This window comes from Triturus cristatus, chromosome 6 (genome assembly GCF_964204655.1).
Source record: "Triturus cristatus chromosome 6, aTriCri1.1, whole genome shotgun sequence".
Taxonomy (NCBI): Eukaryota; Metazoa; Chordata; class Amphibia; order Caudata; family Salamandridae; genus Triturus; species Triturus cristatus.
This window is the reverse complement of record NC_140589.1, coordinates 1,303,274,967-1,303,293,404: the sequence shown is the minus strand read 5'-3', so window position 1 is coordinate 1,303,293,404 and position 18,438 is coordinate 1,303,274,967. Positions and strand designations below refer to the sequence as shown.

General features: G+C 43.0%; 1 protein-coding gene across 4 annotated transcripts in view; it reads right to left on the bottom strand.

Annotated features, from left to right (window-relative positions):
• Positions 1–18,438, bottom strand: part of UTRN (utrophin) — a 1,396,454-nt gene that overhangs the window by 996,404 nt on the left and 381,612 nt on the right. For all 4 annotated transcript variants that reach the window (XM_085612275.1, XM_085612279.1, XM_085612276.1 and 1 more), the window contains 2 exons: positions 11,469–11,556; positions 633–874 (listed from right to left, as the gene is read on the bottom strand). In XM_085612275.1, coding sequence (XP_085468401.1) covers positions 633–874; positions 11,469–11,556 — 330 coding nt within the window. The remainder of the gene's footprint in view (positions 1–632; positions 875–11,468; positions 11,557–18,438) is intronic.

Below are 18,438 nucleotides of genomic sequence, written 5' to 3'. Positions count from 1 at the left end.
GCATAAACCGGCCAAACTCGCTTCTAATTTAACAATATTGCATAGGGCCAAAACATAATAAAATAAATTCATATTTTTTCTTTTAGGTTTGCACTGATTCAGGCATTCATTTATCCAACTAAATGTTGGAGCGTAAGAGGCAAAGAGCATTATAAGAGGCAGAGGTTTCCTCAGGATCAGATAAAAGCATAGCTGTACCGTCATGTGGTAGTTCCAGTCAACATTTTGCTGGTCTTCATAACATAGGAGTCAGAAAGGCAGCCATTGCAACGGTTCTTACCTTTTTAATGCTAAAATAATTGTACTTTATACAAAGATCCTATACGTAATAATATCTCACAGCACCATGTTTCCATCAAATTCATTATGAACTGTTGACAAGTACAAATCTGATAAGGGCTTCTCAACCAGTCAAGCAGCTTAACATTAAACAACAGCACCATTCAATGATATGTCCAAAATTAAGTTGAAACAACATGAGGAATTTAATTTATATATAGGCTTCTTGGGTGTCACTGGTACACACAAGGTATTTCAGTGCAAAAAAAATTCAGGACAGATTTCAAAGGTCTTTTTGTCACAGAGAAGAGCTTTTCTGCCCCATGAATCCCAAAGTAATGGAAAGTCCATACCTGAGAAGACTCCTTTAATGCTTTTAACGCCTCACGCTGAGGCACAGAGGAAGGAGCATTTATTAACCATGTCTCCTCCTCTTTCACAGCCTTTTCAACCTCCTCCAAGTCACTGAAGAAGTCATTCATCACATCTTGGTAATGCACTTTTTTAAGCTGTTCTTCTGTGTGCCGAACAGTGTCTTTCCATCCTGCAGATAACTTATCCAGCCCAGCCTCCACTTCTTCGGTCGGCAAGCTCTCTACAAAAGAGAGAAATTACAATTAACAAATTAAGCACAATTTGAATAAAGTTCAACACTCATGAAGCCCCACTAGTAAGTTAACTCACTCAATAAAAAAGGCAAGCAGCAGAAAAGTTGTTAACATAATAGCAGCAGGTTTAGAATGACGTTTTCAAACCACAAACTTATAATTATTTAAAATATGTATTGCCCAGAACCAAACAAATGGGGTAACTGGTAAACACTTTGATGCAACACCAAGGCAACAAATACTCAGTTCCAGTTCATACCAGATGCTGCAGATGAAAGTGGAATGGTGATACCGTGAATATAACCCAATCTCCAGTGTGCCCTTCCCAAAATTCCCTAAATGTAATCTTTTTGAAGGATTAAAAAGGAACATCAAAAAGATAAACCCCAAAAATGGTAAGGCTGTTTATTGGAAACAGACACAAGAGTCCCTCAATCTTAATATAAAGAAGGGGGCAAAATACCCCCCCAGGGCCAAGTGTATTGTAAGGATGTTAAAAGGTTGTTTATTGAGCATCTACAAGTAGACAGATGAGTAATGAGAAATAACATCTTAAACTGTGTGTTGTTTCTTGTCATCCTGGATGCTATCTGCTTGGAGATTACAAACTTCTTTAAAGATCTCCTTGACGCGCTCCATAAATCAGTGCAAGTGAAGAAGCAAGAAACGTTCTTGTCAGTTTATTAGATTCTGGACGATTGAGACCACACGCGTCAGTCTGAGACAGCAGTGCTTGTAAAAGGTGTATAGCGATGAACATGCTCCTGCAACGCAGATCTCCTTTATCAGCACTCTCTAAGTTATATGACCTAAAACACACTTGTGAACCAATAAAATGTCAAGCATTAAGGAGGTGGCTTTTTGGCTGTTATCTAACATGTGGCAATAAAAGATATGACCAACATTACTGTTAGCTTGGTAATAGCCTGACCCTTATATTTACCTCCATTTCCAATCCAGATATGTCTGATGGTTCCTTTCATTCCAGTGTAACATTAACAGAGCTCTTATCTGTGGCTCTGGAAGAGAGGTTCCTACTATTTAATAAAATGCAGTGGCAAGAATAGTGAAACACTGTCATAGACAAAACCATGAAGGTTGGAGCTTTGCTTAGAGGGGCAATGAGCTAACCAGATTCCAGAAGAATGTCAGATGCACAAAACAGTCTACAAAAGTACTGAGACAGGGTAATCAGGACTAGTATCTTGAAAGGAAGTACAGAGGCATCTGTAGAAGAACCACAGCCCAAACGGTGAACAAACAAAAGCAGAAAAGAACCCAATGCCGCACCACCTGGAGTAATCACTGTATCAGTATACCCACATTGCCCACCTCTAATGGCCAACTGCTCATTTACTATACATCCAAAAATATTTTTAACACAAAGGAGAGAGGCAAATAACACATCGGAGTGTATTTTAAAAATTAGCACACATCATTAGGCCTTTTATGCGCAATACAAAAATGCAACCAACATGTTTCACCTTACAAAGGCTTTCTCAGGGCAATATTGTCACTCCACAGGTTCTCCAAAAATTTAAAAGGCGCAAAGAGCAAGGTTCAAAAACAAATAACTGTAATTCCTTGTGGCAATCTGTAAGTATACTTAAGTCAATATGTTCCATTTTAACAACCTGAACGCCGTAGAGTCGAAAAACCCACTGAAACGCAAGCCTCCCAACTCATAGTATTTTATAATACGCAGTCACTTTGTACAGCTGCAGTGTACGGCACAGACGAAGTCTTAGCCCAGTATCTTCTACCATAGTTATGACACATTTTAGGAGATGCTCTGTTGGCAAAATTCTACGAGTTGATGAGTGATAATAAAAAGATTGCTGAAAGCAAAATGGAGTAGGATTGTTGATATGATAAGGATTTGGAAACAGGTAAAGGAATCATCAAGACGGAAGAAGGAGTCAGAGATTTGGGGATAAAGATCAGTGGGTGTAAGTGTTTAAAATAGAGCAACAAGAGGACATCATGTCCATTACTTAGTAAACAGGCATGTACAATAATATGTGCAATACCACTCCCTGTTCAGAGCAAGCACTGAGAAGCACCACAGTCTAGTGCCATATGCTAAGTCTTCCTGGACAACTAATCCATGCTTTTGTTGCTATTTTCCTTCCATGCCTTCTCCATCTTTGCAGTGTGCCCCTGCATGTTTCCTCAGAGCATGTTCCTCATGTTCTCTGAATCACAAAGGATGTCAGTCACACTTATGTAAGATCCTGAATAAATAAAGTAATGTGTTGGTGTTGCACTATTTATTGACTTGTAAACAAAGAAATGTATTATTCTGTGACCTACTGCAAGGAACATAAAACATTAGATAGGTTGCCACTTCAAGTGCCCATATGCTCTTGGCCTCACAGATATCACATTAGCTGAGGCAAAATACCATACCACATTAATGACTTAGTATCAACAAGCATTGGCATAGCCAATAGGTCTCGCCTTTGGGACCTTATAAGTGCTTAGCCAGAGGTTTTGGCTTGGCATTTGCTTTTAAGCTATGTAGTAGAGCAGCATGGCTGCTGTGCAGCATGTTGAAAAGTTATAATAAACAAGAATGGCCACATTCCTAAAGGTGCAAAAAAGATCAATCGACGGAGAAGGGAGAGCAGGTCAGAGAAGAGACGGTGAGGGGGACACAGAAAGAAAGGTACGGGATAGTGAGAGAGCAAGCGTGACAGTCAGCCACACAGAAAGAGAGGCAACGGGAGAGATGTAGAGAAAGGAGATTCTCGCAGAGTCACGTGGAGTGAGAAAGAGACAGATAGGCAGGAGGTAAAGAAGAAGCGAGGGGGAGAAAGAAAGAGACAGACAGAAAGTAGAATGGAAGAGAAAAAGAAAGCGCCACCGAGATAGAGCACCATACATCCGTGAGGTGAAGGAGGGTGGGAAGAACTGAGAGAGACAAAGAAAGTGCAGTGACAGAGGTACAGAAAAAGAAAACAGACCAAGAGAGTGCCACTGAGATAGAGGTAACAGTAGAATCCGACACAGAAAAAAGGAGTAGAGACGAATGGAGTGAGAAGATGAGATCAAAACGAGGCGCGAAAGTTAAAGAATGACAAATAGAGGTGAAAGGGTGACGCAGGGGAAGGGGTCGCGATAGGAAGAGACACAGACAAACAGGGAACGAGGGTAGGCACCGACCTGTACAAAAGGAATGTCAGAGAGCGACGAATGGAAGGGCATAGAGACAGATCCTTTGGAATAAAGCAATAGAGGAAGACCAGGAAACAATGACAGAGAGAAGAAAGAGTGTAAGTGAGAAATGGCAGAGGGAAAAAGAGACACTGCGAACGAGAAGTAGGTAGTGAGTGCGCGATGAGAGACAACAAGAGACAGCGCGAATGTAAATAAAGAAACTTTGAGTAAGGGGGTGAGCGCTGTCATTTATATAGCGGCCATCACAGAGTCGAAGCTCTATTGACCCGAAATATGCAAACAAATCAATAGTTGAAGACAAAATATGTCCGAGAACAGCCAGGAAGTCACAAAGTCAGAGACATAGAAAGTGGGAGAAAGAGATTTTTGAAGATAGAGAGTGAAAAAGAGTAAGAGAGAGAGAGATAGAAATACATTCTAAGAAAGACAGAGAGGCAGGTGCCTTGAAATACTGTGAGAGAAGAACACACACACACAAAACATACACACAGACTCACAGGTCAAGAGAGCGTCAGAAGGAGTAAGAGAAGAGTCAAGAGGCACGTGGAGAGCTATAGTCAGACAGCTACAGAGACAGTCAACGAAAGAGGGGGAGAGAGCGAGGGAGAGGGAGATAGAGACTGGATGAGACAGGGACAGTCAAACAGAGAGAGAGAGAGAGAGAGAGAGAGAGAGAGAGAGAGAGAGAGAGAGAGAGAGAGAGAGAGAGAGAATAAGAAAGACGGGGTTACATTGAAATATATAACGGCAGGAAAGGCAATAAAAGGACAAGCAAACACACGGATGCAGCATCTGAAAATCACAAACAGAGAGTTGCAGAGACATCCAACGACAGAGAGAGAGAGAGGAAGAAAGTGCGAGGATGACAGAGAGCGACAAAGGGAAGCGAGGGCTGCAGGGGTAGAGAGAGAGTCGGAGAGACGAAGGGAGAGTGAAAGAGCAGGAAAACAAGAGAGAGACGGGCGGAGACACAGACTGAGAAAGACGCGCACAGGGGAGTATCCAAGCAAAGGATGAAAAAAGAGAGAGGGCGGACGAACGAGCGGCGCTGAGATGCAAACAGAAAGAAATCTAAAATAAGAGAGGGCGGACGAACGAGCGGCACTGAGAGGCAAACAGAAAGAAACCTAAAACAAGCAGCAGCTGTTCTCAAGCACTCTTGCTTGTGCTGGCATCTGCCTTGCGGGAGCGAGCAGCGGGCCATCTGTTTTCAATTAGCACATGCACCGCTGCTTGCTCCCGCAAGTTGGATGCCAGCACAAGCACGAGTGCTTGAAACGAGCTGACCGATTTCTAAAGGTCATCTCCTAGAACAGCGCATGCGCGCTGCCTAGGTGAGACCTAAAAAAAGCCTGTTGTTCTTTACTATGGATACCTTAACATTCTTCTTAGAAAGAATGCAAAGTGCAATTTTAGGGAGAGTGGTAAGTGATTATAACTGTAAATGTATTTATATAGCAATTACGATCCCTGAAGAGGCATTGAAGCACTTTTTGAGCAAGTAGCACACTACTCCAGAACCCAAGATTAGTAGTTAGAAGGTTGATGATGATCCATCACAGAATGAAGTTAGCCTGGCACTCAATCATTGCTTCTCCAAACATATATAAATATTAAAGTAACATGCAATCAAACCTTCCATTCCTTTGGTCCAAACCTTCGCTTATGGTGAATAGGTTTGAGCTATCTCACTGCAGCCAGGCTGTAGTATTTAACTTCATGTTTGGGAAATGGAATTGGGGCTTGAGGTATCTACAGATAGGCAGTTTGTTTATTTACATTGTTGTTTTATGAGATGAGGCTTTTGTGATCCTTTTATGAAACTAACTGTAAAGCTGCCTACTGCCTTTGGGTTCAGTTTGGTCAATATTAACTGTTTTAATAAATATAAAAAATAAACCCCGGGATTTGTAAATCAATACCTTTGTAACTTTGATGAACACTCAGTCTGTGTGATGAAAAATGAAACAAACATTCACTGCTTAGCATGACATTCACAACTCTTACACAGAAAAATCCAAATAAATTTGAAGAGATCACATTCACTTACAACCTTGCAGTCAATACAACAAGCTGAAGTTCGTGTCCTAGTTTTTCTGAAGGGCACCAATAATTTCCAAAGACTCTGCTCACACAACCACATCCAGGTTTTTCAAACTTTTAGTCTGGCTGATAGATACTTAAGTCTATGATCAATAAGGCCCTATATTTAAAAATACAGCTTATCTAGGAAGGTCCTTATACTTAAAAATGCAGCTTATGTAGGAAGGTACAGTTACAAGCTCAACCAATGGATGGTGGAAGAATGCACAACCCCCGTTTTACCATAACGTTTGAGGCCCGCTGTGTCACATTCAATGTGGTGACCTTCAACACGCTCAACAATCTGACATGCAAAATCAAGCTGTCCAGACACCTTCTCAAAACACATAGCATACTGCATCAGACCTAACAATAAAATGTGGAACAAGAAGAAGACCAGATATCAAGTTTCCTAGATCAGTGACTCCATCCTTTCAGATACAATAAGATTCCTCATTACACCATGCCAGCATGAGCACATGCCTTGCCAATTGAAGGAATGCCAGCAAATTATTGCTGATTCATCTACCAGGTTACTTCATGAACATTAGCCTTGCGACCAGTAACTAAGCAAACTACACTTGCCTCTCACACGTAAAATAATCCAAACCCACACTACTCTATTGTTTTCTACCTAAATTGGCTCTGTAATTACCCATACACATATACATAGAGAAGAATGGTCTATTAATCCAGGCATTCATGAAGGAACCACTGAGCACGACATTTATGGAAAACCTTTACGATAAAATGGGAATCAAATCCCAATAATGTCAGCTTAAGTGGTGTTTCACTGTTGTTACACAGCAGCACAGGGAAGCAGTCATTTCCTCTGCCTGCCACAGCTCTCCTGGGTATCCAGAGGCCCACAGGTAGAGGGAGATAGACAGACACTGATTTGTGGCACAACTCGGGTCTTCAAGAAACCCAAGGATGGTGCTAGAGGGGCAGACAGTGTTACTCACCTCATCTCTCCCTGCAACCCTTAGGTTGACTGATGAGTGTTCTGTAAAGCAGCAGTCTTCAATCTCCCCTACCACACGTGGGTCCGTACTGCAGGTGAACCATTGCCTTGCATAATGCTTGCACTGCCCCTCTGCAGTAAACTTTTCAGGGGATTCAGAGGGACATATATAGTAGACCTAGGTGTGAGCAGTTTATTTAGGCCAGATTAAAAAAATTAAGGCATTTGAGAAGAAGGGGAACTGGCTGTGGAAGCAGGTGTACGTGGGTGACAGGACCAGTTCATTTATTTTGTATATTTGTGTGTGGTGCTGGCGAGGAAGAAAGGTTAGGGGTGGAGAAAGAGGTGAAAGGGTGTATTTTGAAAATGTCCTCATGGACTCCTATCCTTTCTAAGTCTGGTCCATGGGATCACCGTGTTAGTGCAGGAGGAATACATTAGAAGGTACACATAAAACAATATTAAAGGTGTGTGACTATTAAGAGAGGGTGTTTGTCACCTAAGAAATTCAACTGTATTCACAAGCAACTCAAGTTTCAATCTCATCTTCCAAGATGTCACTGAGACCCCACATTCAAGAAGATCCCAGTTGTGGAAAGCTAGAATGCAAGAAAAATTAAAGTGCATTGTTCAGTCCTAGCAGCTCTAAAACCAAAATCAACAAAAGAAGCTTTCATTTATGCAATTATACTTCTAAAATACATCTTCCTTTTCTGAAATGTCTCTAAACAGATAATACTTAGAAGTTCATTGAACCTTCATTGTAGTTTATTACCATGGCAACAGAAAACAATGAATATAAACTTTATTTTCATCAACTATAGAAAAAAATGAACAAAAAAAATGCTTTTGAAGTTAAGAAGAACACAGCGTTAGAAAACTCTTCTTTCAAAAGCAAAGAACTATGAGCACTAAAATAAAAGAAGCCAATCAGAACAAAGTTCAGAAAGGATTGTGTTATCCATGAACTAAAACACCAAACTAACAGAACATACAGAATAGAACAACTAAGCCATGCCATATTATTCAAATGCACCATGAAAGTGCACAGCATCTGACTACAGCTGAGTCTGGTTGTGACTTCAAGACACTGAAAGTATCCTCCAGCTATCAAGCAGGGCCTTTCAGGTGTAACCAACAAATGACTTATTTATTAGCAATATCAAACTTGCTGCCAGTGAACCCTGAGGAATGACCAACAGCAAACAATAGCTTTTCTCAGCAGCACATGAACTAGAGCACAATGGGAGAACACTCCCTATTCATTTCTGTCTTTGAAGATCAATGGGTTTGTCGCAGAGAAAAACCCATGAAGACCAGAGAGCTGGATCGCCATAAATCTAAAGGACTCGACCAGTAGAAATACAAGCTTCTAAGTGAATTTCTATGTAAAAATACAAGTAGATAATGTTCTACTGATGCAAGTGATATCGCTGGCATGCAGGAGGCATGTTATCAGAAAACCTTTCCTTTCTTTTTATTTTTTGTCCCAGAGAATACAGCATATATCAAATAGTTAATTATCTATAAAATTATACATACTTTAGAAAAACAAGACAGTCAGTGCTTACTTTACATACAAAATTATGATAAATTGGCCCAAATCATATAGCAGATTTCATAGCATAGTTAAATAGCGTAAAACCATGATAGGAAAAAAAAGCATTAGTAAATGTCATGTCATAATAGTTTAGATGAATATGCTAAAAAAAACTGTAGTTGGAAGAACCAGCAGAGAAATTGGATTCCATGACACATTCTTGGAAATGTCTAGATATAACAAAGACATCTTCCTATTTTCAGGATTTATTTTAAGCAGGAACACTAAAGAGGTATTTCAGCATGTTTTAATCATTTTTTTTAAAAAAGTATCTATGTTCCTTAACCGTGTCAATAATGCATATCTTCTTACCAGGATGCTTTTATAAATCTGGGTGTGATCTGTACCTTTATTCTCTTAAAAAAACAAAAAAATGGTATGGCTACTGCGGTCCCAATATTTGCTTAGCAGCTGTTCTTCAAGGTATAAAGATAATGGTCTCTTTTCTTCATAGAAGGTGAGACAATTGCCTTTAATGTGAAAGAGAGGCGCATGGGGTATAGTTGTAGGGATATTACGAGCGCTGGCAGACCGGCTCTCTGACTAAGGCCCAGACGGGAGTTGGGTTTCAGAGTAGCTTTCCTTAGGTACCTCTAATGTGATATTGGGTAGGCTGTAGGCACTGCGCCTCCGGGTGGGAGCTAAGGTGGACCGGGGCTGTGGACAAGGATAATCTTGGTGCAGCCGACTCTGAGTGGCTGACTATATTTGGCGGCGTTTGCGGGGAGGGAGTTTGTTGGGTGTAAAAGCAGATACTACATTACGCTGTTGACCTGACATTTCTGTGAGCTGATCGCCTGGACACTCTGAGTCACTGTGATGGTACGCCGCCCGGCCCCCAGGATGTGGGCTGAATGGCTGTGTGCATTGTTATAACGACAGCTGAGCTTTGAGATGTCGAGCATGTACAGGTTGACTTACTGGATGCCTTGTTTACAACTCTGCAATAAAAACATGTTTAAAAAAAAAATAAAAATAGTGTGAAAGAGAGGCAAATACTAAGTGGGTTAACTGAGAAAGCAACAATTGGAGAAGAACTGTACCAATTGCCTCACCTATCAATCAATCAATGAATCAGTCAGGAGGTTTTTAAGCACACTACTCACCTGTGAGGGTCTCAAGGCGCTGGGTGGGGGTCAGCAGCTCCATTTCAGTCGAATAGCCGGGTCTTTAGAGCCTTCCTGAAGGTGTTCAGGGAGGGGCACGTCTGATGTCGGTGGGGAGCTCGTTCCAGGTCTCGGACGCGATGTAAGAGAAGGATTTTCACCCTGCTCTGGCTCTGTGGCTACACAGGGTTTCAGCGAGGAGGAGGTTGGTGGAGCAGAGGCTTTCTTTGGGTACGTGGAGGGTGATTCTGCAATTGAGGTATTGGATTCCGGTGTTGTGTAGGCATTTGTAGGCGTAGGTCAGTATCTTGAAGGTGATTCTTTTATCAACGGGGAGCCAGTGGAGCCTACGTAGGTGTTGGCTGATGTGTTCATGTCGAGGGACCCCGAGGATGAGTCTGGCAGCGGTGTTCTGTATTGTCTGGGGCTTGCGGAGTAGAGATTTGTTGATTTGTTGATGCCTGCGTAGAGGGCGTTTCCGTAGTCCAGCCTGCTGGTGATGAGTGTGTGGGTGACTGCCTTCCTTGTCTCCAGGGGATCCATTTGAAGGTCTTACGGAGAATGCGGAGGGTGTTGAAGCAGCTGGCGGTGATGGCGTTGTCGGTTCATGGGGAGGGAGGAGTCGAGTACAATGCAGAGGTTTTTGGCGTGGCCCGTGGGGTTGGGGGGCTTTAGAGGGCACTGGGCCACCAGGTGTTGTCCTACACCTATGGTGTGGTTCCAAGGATGAGTACTTCTGTTTTATCTAAGTTGAGTTTCAGGCAGCTGTTGCTCATCCAGGGGCGATATCCTGCATTCCTTCCTGGAAATTTAGTCTGGTTATGGGGGGTCCTTAGTGAGGGAAGAGGATGAGCTGGGTGTCATCGGCATGAAAAAAAAAAAGAAAAATGTAAATCCGTATTTGTAAAGCGCAAACTACTCACCCTTACGGGTCTCAAGGTGCTGGGTGCGTCGTGGAAATTAAGTGAGCTATTGCCCAGAGTCACATGGTGCTGAGCTGAGCTGCCACCGGAGCCAGTGATCGAACCGTGAATCCTGTGCTCTGAAGTCACCTAGTTACCACCGCAGCCTGCTGACCTATTTTAGGTTAAACATGTTTCACCAGCCGATGCTTGCAAGTGTAGGCTGGCTTAAAACTGCGCAGCTTCAAGCCTGTCCCTGTGATAACACCTCTATTCCCAATACCTTGCACTTAGTGGCGATTTGTTCAAAATTCAACAGTTTACGTCAATAGCTCACCCACCCGATGCTTTTACCTTTGAATTTAAGACAGGCAAGATCTGCCCTCTTGTTTCTACAACTCTTAAAGTCGCCTGATATGTGATTTTTCTGTCATGCTTTTTATCTGGTATCTTACATTGTTCTTTTAATTTTTTCCTCTACTTTTGAATTGTCATCTTGGATTTTCCTGGCTGTGCCTTCGCTTGTTACTATATGACTGAGAATTTGCAATTTTCTCTAAGAGACTGAGTCATAACATCTATGTGCTGTGGTTTTTATATAGAACTGTACCCTCTATTTAGGATACTACTTTTATTGTGCATATTTTTATCATTTTAATGCAAAATCAAATAAATCTAACAAGGTCTAACTGTGTCATACAACCTATCTAAAATGAATGCACAAATTAGTCGGAAATGGGACCTCACCTTTTCGAATTTGCTCCAGCAGCAACTGCCCATTTTGCTTTACTTGATCCAAACTTTGGTTTCTTTCACTCAGTTCTTTCATGGTATCCTGAAACAGTGAATAAACAATGCCCTGTTTACGTAATAGAAACGGCAATACAACCACCTTATCCACTTCAATTCTATCACCCACTGATTATGGTCATTACAAATTATTTTAAACCAATTTAATTTCATAAATATGCAGTCACACATGCTCATTCCTTGTAATGACAATACAGTATTCTAATCAAGAGCACTTCAGGGGGCAAGCTGTATATGCAATTACATTACTGTGCATTATTAGCATGTTTTTTTCAACAATCGTTCAACCAGACACATTTTTCTCCTCTTTCAGTTCAGAGTACAAAGATCATTCCTGTGTACCTTGACGGGAATCATAGAAGAGTTACCAACATGGATGCATGTTTCCATTTCATAGAGCATCAAATTGGAGATGGATAATTTCTTCAAGATTATGCACAAACCAGCCATCCTCAAATTCTAGATCAAGGGTACATCTCCATCCTGAAATCTTGTAGTCAAACGCTCAAGAATATACATCAGTTAAAAAGAAAATATTAAGGGCATTTGGGTTTTGTTCTAATCCACCTAAACTTGCCCTGCCACAACTGATCCCACGAAATAATCCAAACTCCAAATTCTTTGTGAACGTATAACCTATCGAAATGGCTGATATCACGCAGGCCATCTTGAACGGAAGTCACTTTTCCTCCACACTATATCCATGACCTAAAGAAATCTTAATAAAAACTCTGACTACACAGACAAGAGACCCTTCTTATGTGGGAGAATATCACAATCTGTGTAACAGGAAATAACAACCTTCAAAAAAGCCAAATGGTTTGATGCAGAGCCCCCTATATTCAGACAAATAGTCTATTGCGCCTTCCTCACTAAAAAAGAATCAGAATTCCAGCTCCAAGTTGACCCCGCAATCTTTTCAACTGCAGTCCGAGTGCCTTATGTCCAAGTCAGAAACAGATACAGCTCTACAGGATTCTAATGAGTGTCTATGTCACAACAAGACAAAGACTTCCCACCAATCCTGGCTTCTCAGCAGCCTTCTCCACCACTGACCGTTAAGGCCACCAGAAGCGACACATTCTGTGCTGGTCCCTGGGAAAAGTACTGTAAAGGATTACTACTTTCCTATCCTGGCTCTCTTAACAAGGAAAGATTTAATGTTCCTGGCCCCCTACTTCTAAATTCTGGTACCCCTCAGGGCTCAAATCGATTCTCTGTATGTGAAGTAGGAGGACAAATCCAGGAAGTATTTTATTCATCAGTTCCAGCTCTTTAGTCCTTTGCTTTATTAAAGCAAGGTAAAGACTGAAACCCTTGTGGAGCGACCTTGCCAATCTTCTTGAATGTTATACTTCTGCACAGTTCCGCTGAGACCTCCTACCTATCCAAAACTGATGGAAATTTGGCATCTTCTTCAATCAAAATGTTTTTATAGCCAGTCAAATCAATAAAGTAACCAAGATCTTTAATGTGCACACCTATGCCCTGCTCTCAACATTCCTATCCAAACAATGAGTATCATTAAATATGACCATTATCTTGTACTTCCTTGACTACAACACCACTTATGTCTGGTTCAAATCAGATTCTAATAAAGAAACTGCTGACTCCAAAATCAAGAGATAAAACACGTTTTCAATCTCTAATCTTGCAAACATATCCAGCTAACTCCTGGATCTCCACTCTGGCTTCTAACTTATGTAGATGTATATCCAACAAATGTTGTTGTTCATCATCCACCAATTAGTCGGAACCAATTGTGACCCTCCAATCCCTTGAGACAAAGCTTCTCAACCTCCCTAAAAGTAATAACTTCAAACACAGGCAGAAGAATAATAACTTTGTTTGGCAGAAACATCTGCAATTCTCAACCAACCTGGAGGCATTGAATATCAATCTACTTCAAGACCTTCCTGTTTCAAAACCCTTTTTCTACTGTGAAAGCCAATGATTGCCTCCTACATCCTCATCTTAATTTCCTCCTAGATACCACTACCTCTAGTCCAACTATTGGAAACATAATATTGAGCATGCTCTGAAGCAATCACAAACAAGTTGTATACAACTTGATTAAAAAACATACATGTATTCATAGTTTATAGTGTTTTTGTTATAGAAATTCTGTTTTTTCTAAGACATTAAAATATGACTTTTAGGACTGTACATAGGAATTTTCTTAGACCGTGGTCTGTGATACTAAAATGTAATTTTGTAGCTGGGGTCTCCTACAATGATTAAGCAGGGCCAGGTGCAGGCCAGGAATTCAAGATCAAACTGATTATATAAGTTAGTTCTATTTTGATGCTTGGTATGCATATGCATTTTATCTGGATATCCTGAATTTCTGGCACAAATCTAGTCTTCCTGAAACAAATTTGGACATCACTACAGTAGAGGTCCACATTCTGACACTCTGAACACAATTATACACGTGTGGGTGTAAAGAGGTATTCTGCAAAGCTGTAGTCCTGTGGTGCACTTCTGTGTTGTTCAAGAGTCAATCATTTCTGCTCCATCACATTTTATTAATGTAATACTTTTTTTTTTCAGCAGTAGATCAACAGATATGAATATGACTCAGACCCAGGAGTCTCCACAATAATTGACTAAGCATATTTTACCTAACTAATAAAAAGTCTTGAAAGATTCCTGAAAAGAACAACTGACAGATGCTGCATATAGGATATCCACCCAACAACTACAAATAGTTCTTCATGTTGTTGTATGCTAGTCTATCTGCTCTCTTAAGTAGAATTCAGGCTACATTTTAGTTAGTTCTCTCCGGCATATCCCAGTTCCATGGACAAGGTCAATGTCTGAACCTATAGATTCAACTGCATGTCCGCATTAATAGTTATTTATTTGATTCACAGATTATGGATGTTACTTCTACTACTAGTGCGTCTTCCAAGTTTTCAACCTTTGCTTGGATCGGCAGAATTTGGATCCCAACTATGGAAATGCCTATGGTGTCAGCACCATCCTCCTGAATCTCAGAAATCAATTGTTTCATCTGCTCAATCCTGTCGCCTTGTATATCCTGGTATTCCACTCTACATGTGAAAGTGTCAAATTCAGTGTCAATGCCCTCAATGCTATATTTTAAATCAGCAAGCATACCTTTAATGCCAGAGGCAGCCTGGGTTTGGTATGATGGTGGGCACCTCCTGACTCACACTTGCTCTTCTTAGGTGGACATCGCATTCCAGCCCCTAAAGGAGGTGCTTAGTCTGTTGCTTGTCTCATTTACAGATAGCGACAATGTTCCCTAGGGATCAAAGTCTTTGGAATTTTGCTAGCCCTTGCCAGGGGAACCAATACTTTATTTGTAACCAAAATATTGGGATGAAGTGATGTGGGGCTCAAAAACTATACTAAGGGCCTGATTCCGATGTTGGACGGACCGGAGTCTGTCCAACATTGGTCAGGAACTGTAGCCGACCGACCTCCTGTCGTCGGTTAAGGTCCTGCAAGTAGGATGTGACCGAACCTTGCTTGGTCGCATTCCTATAATTAACAATGGGAGCATGCATTCTGAACGGAATGCATGCTCGCATTGTTAAACTGCAGAGGGGCAGAGTCATCCCTGCACCCTGTGGTAGGCACCTCAAGGTGCCTGCCACCGTGTGCAGGGATCGACAGGGGGGCACCATAGGTGCCCCCTAGGCCGCCTTTCGGCTGCCTCGCACCCATGGTGGCAATACTGGGGGCCCCCAAAGACAGTTTCCCACTGCCATCGTACTCCCTCAGACAGAAGGAGGTGGCCGGGGGAGTACTGAAGGGTTTTAAGGATGGCGGCAGGGCTCTCCGAGCCCATCGTAAGCCATCCGGAAAACCGAGTCAGATTCCTTTCTGACCAAGCTCATCAGAATGGCTCGGTCAGAAAGGAATCTGAACAGCACATTCCGATGCGGGCAGGAGGGCTCCGACCGATGGTCGGAGCCCTTCCTGCCGACATTGGAATCGGGCCCTATGTGTGTCAAACTATGTGGCCAGAGCTGCAGCACAGAAGAGTTAGCAAAGCATTCACAAGTTCTTCACAGCAGGTAAGAGGTCAATGTTTGGCAGGTCCAGTTTTCACTACCTGTACCTTTACGAGATTCCTCTAGTGTTAAGTCCAGCCCTCTCCCTCATTCAGACTGTACAAAAGTCGTGTCAGCCAGTCAACACCAGCAAAAGGATGCCTCATCAGTCACTACCATCGAGGCAACATGAGGAGTCCAACTAGGGAGGGCTATGTTCAGTAGCTCAAGGCCCTCCCATGAATCAGGACCCCTCCATTCACATCAGCCCAGCAGAATTCCCATTCTCTACCAGGCTACTGAAGCCCACCAGTCATGCTTGGTGTTAGACGGCGACCTCAGAGGAGCCTGGAAGGGGTCCTGACTACCCTGAGACCCACCCTCGAAGTATCGTAGCCGGGCACTGGCGGGAGACTCCCCAGGGGGAGGAATCTCGTATCTAGGATCGTACTTCTGGCACCACACGACACAGAGTGACCACACCGGGTATTCTTAGAAATCAATCTTTATCAAGTAGGTTATCACTGCAAATATGTACAAGGTGAGCACGGGCTCAATGAGTCTCGGAAGGGGTAGGGGGTAGCGGGAAAGTCTCTGGTAAAGGTTCAAGGCAGGGACGTATCCGGCGCACAGCTCACAATCCTCGAGCTGGGGGATACGTTGTTGTAGTCGGGGTCCGGCGGGACCGTGAGAGTCTGTTGGAGCCGCGAGTCACTCAGCGGGCTCAGGTACAGGTTCGGAGGTCTTACGACCTTCAAGGAGCCGCGAGTCACTCAGCAGGCTCAGGCACACGTTCGGAGGTCTTACGATCTTCAGGGAGCCGCGAGTCACTCAGCAGGCTCAGGTACAAGTTCGGAGGTCTTACGATCTTCAGGGAGCCGCGAGTCACTCAGCAGGCTCAGGTACAAGTTCGGAGGTCTTACGATCTTCAGGGAGCCGCGAGTCACTCAGCAGGGCTCAGGAGGGTCCAAGTTCCAGGAGCCGCGACCATGTCGGCAGGCTCTTGTTGTTCCAGCGTCGAATCTGCCGGACAGACCCAGAGCACCCCTTGTTATAGGTCGACCCCTCTTTGATGTCCGGAGTCTGTGCAGGCAGGGGTCTTGTCACCTGGGGGTCGCTTGTCGGGATTTCCTGCTATTGTCTTTTGATCCTTTCAGGGCCGGGTCGGGAGGAGTCCCAGACACCCAGCAGGCACGGAGCCAGCCCTCAGGGAGGCCGGAGGGCCGATCGAAACCCATCGTCCCAGGGGAGTTCAGAGGTGCGATAGAAACTGCTTCTCCCTCTCTCATCCCCTGGAAGCGTGATGTCTTCCAGCCGGAGTGGCGCCTCTAGGCCCGGGTCGCGCTGGGGCCGGGCGGCCATCTTGGTGCACGAAGTGGGCACGCGGGCCCGGGGTGGCCGAAAGGGGAGAGGCCATGGACGGGGATGTCCGGGTCGGTGCGTGTGTCCTGGTGGGGAGGGTCGGCTGGGCCGTGTGCTTGGGCTGCAGGTACCAGGTTTCGGTGGTGCGGGGGCACGTAGGGCCATTCTACGAGGCCGGGTCCAACACTTGGCATTGGCTAACTTCCAACCAGACCATTGTCAATGCTCCTCTGCCAACTGTGGGAATCAACAGAGTACCAGAGGGAGCAACTCCACCCACCCTATCACATGGAACAACAGCCAGAAGCCCATGTCGTAGAGGCCACTGTGACTAAAGAGGCAAGTCTGTTCTCCAAGAGTTAACAGCATAAGGTCATCCTAAGAGAATGGCCACTTTAAAGACACACCTGTCTCAATGGATTTTCCACTCTACTGTGGGAGGATGGGCTTGATTTGTCAATATCACCAAGTCTGTGCTGTAAACCTATTTCTACTGATGCACCACCTAACCACTGTACCTGATCTAAGGGGTGCTGAGGCAACATTTTGTGGTTTGTGGCACTTTGTAAAATTCCTAAATAAAAAGAATTACAAAAACAAATGAGCATTATTCACAGAATATACATTTTTCGGCCATGCATTAGGTGTGACTCGATTGTCCAACTGCGTAAGGAGGACATACGCTCACATTTTCCCATGGTCTCCTCTCTGATCTCCATTATCAATATTTATATACCTATTACAAGCACGTGTTGTAAAGTACTGTAATGTGTTCTTGAACCAGAAATCGATTTCACTGTAAATTTAACAAATGAAATGTTATATTAAATAACTTGTTTTCCCTAACATTGTACTTAAGAAGTCAGAAGGACGGTTCATTCAGTTTGGCAGACACATTAATATCCTAAATCAGAAGCAGAGTGACTTTAATATAGTTAATGTGGAATTCTGGCTGCATAAAAATAAGTAGTAATTAGAGCTAAGGAGACATTCTGTTAATGTTATGATCTAGAGACTTATTGTTTAAAAGCAGAAGGAAGTAGTTTTGATTTCTCATGCACTTTCTACTAAAAAACAGTGAGTTGGTCCCAAAATGTACTTCAGTATTGCCAAACTATGGAGATTATCTGATGGCATTTGTACAGACCCTTAACAGGAATCTAAGCTGTCTGCTCTTCAAACAGCTGGAACTTGGCAGCAGGGAAAGAGTCTATGCATGGGATGGTATTAATAAGTACTATAAACAGACTAACTCAAATATTAAGGGCAATTTAAACACAGACATATAGTGACCTCACAAGGAGGTCCTCCTCAAGTTATTGCATCAAGAAGCGGGGTCTATATAATATGCAGTTAGCGGCCGTAGCGGCCGTCAGCGTTCAGCCCCTTCTCACAATTATTTGTTTGTGGAATATATTTTGCTATGGTTTGTGGCATTCTACTTCCACGTTTTGCAAAACAGAGGGAAAAGGCTGCTGAAAGTAGGCCATGCAACACAAAACTTTGTCACCATTTCCTTG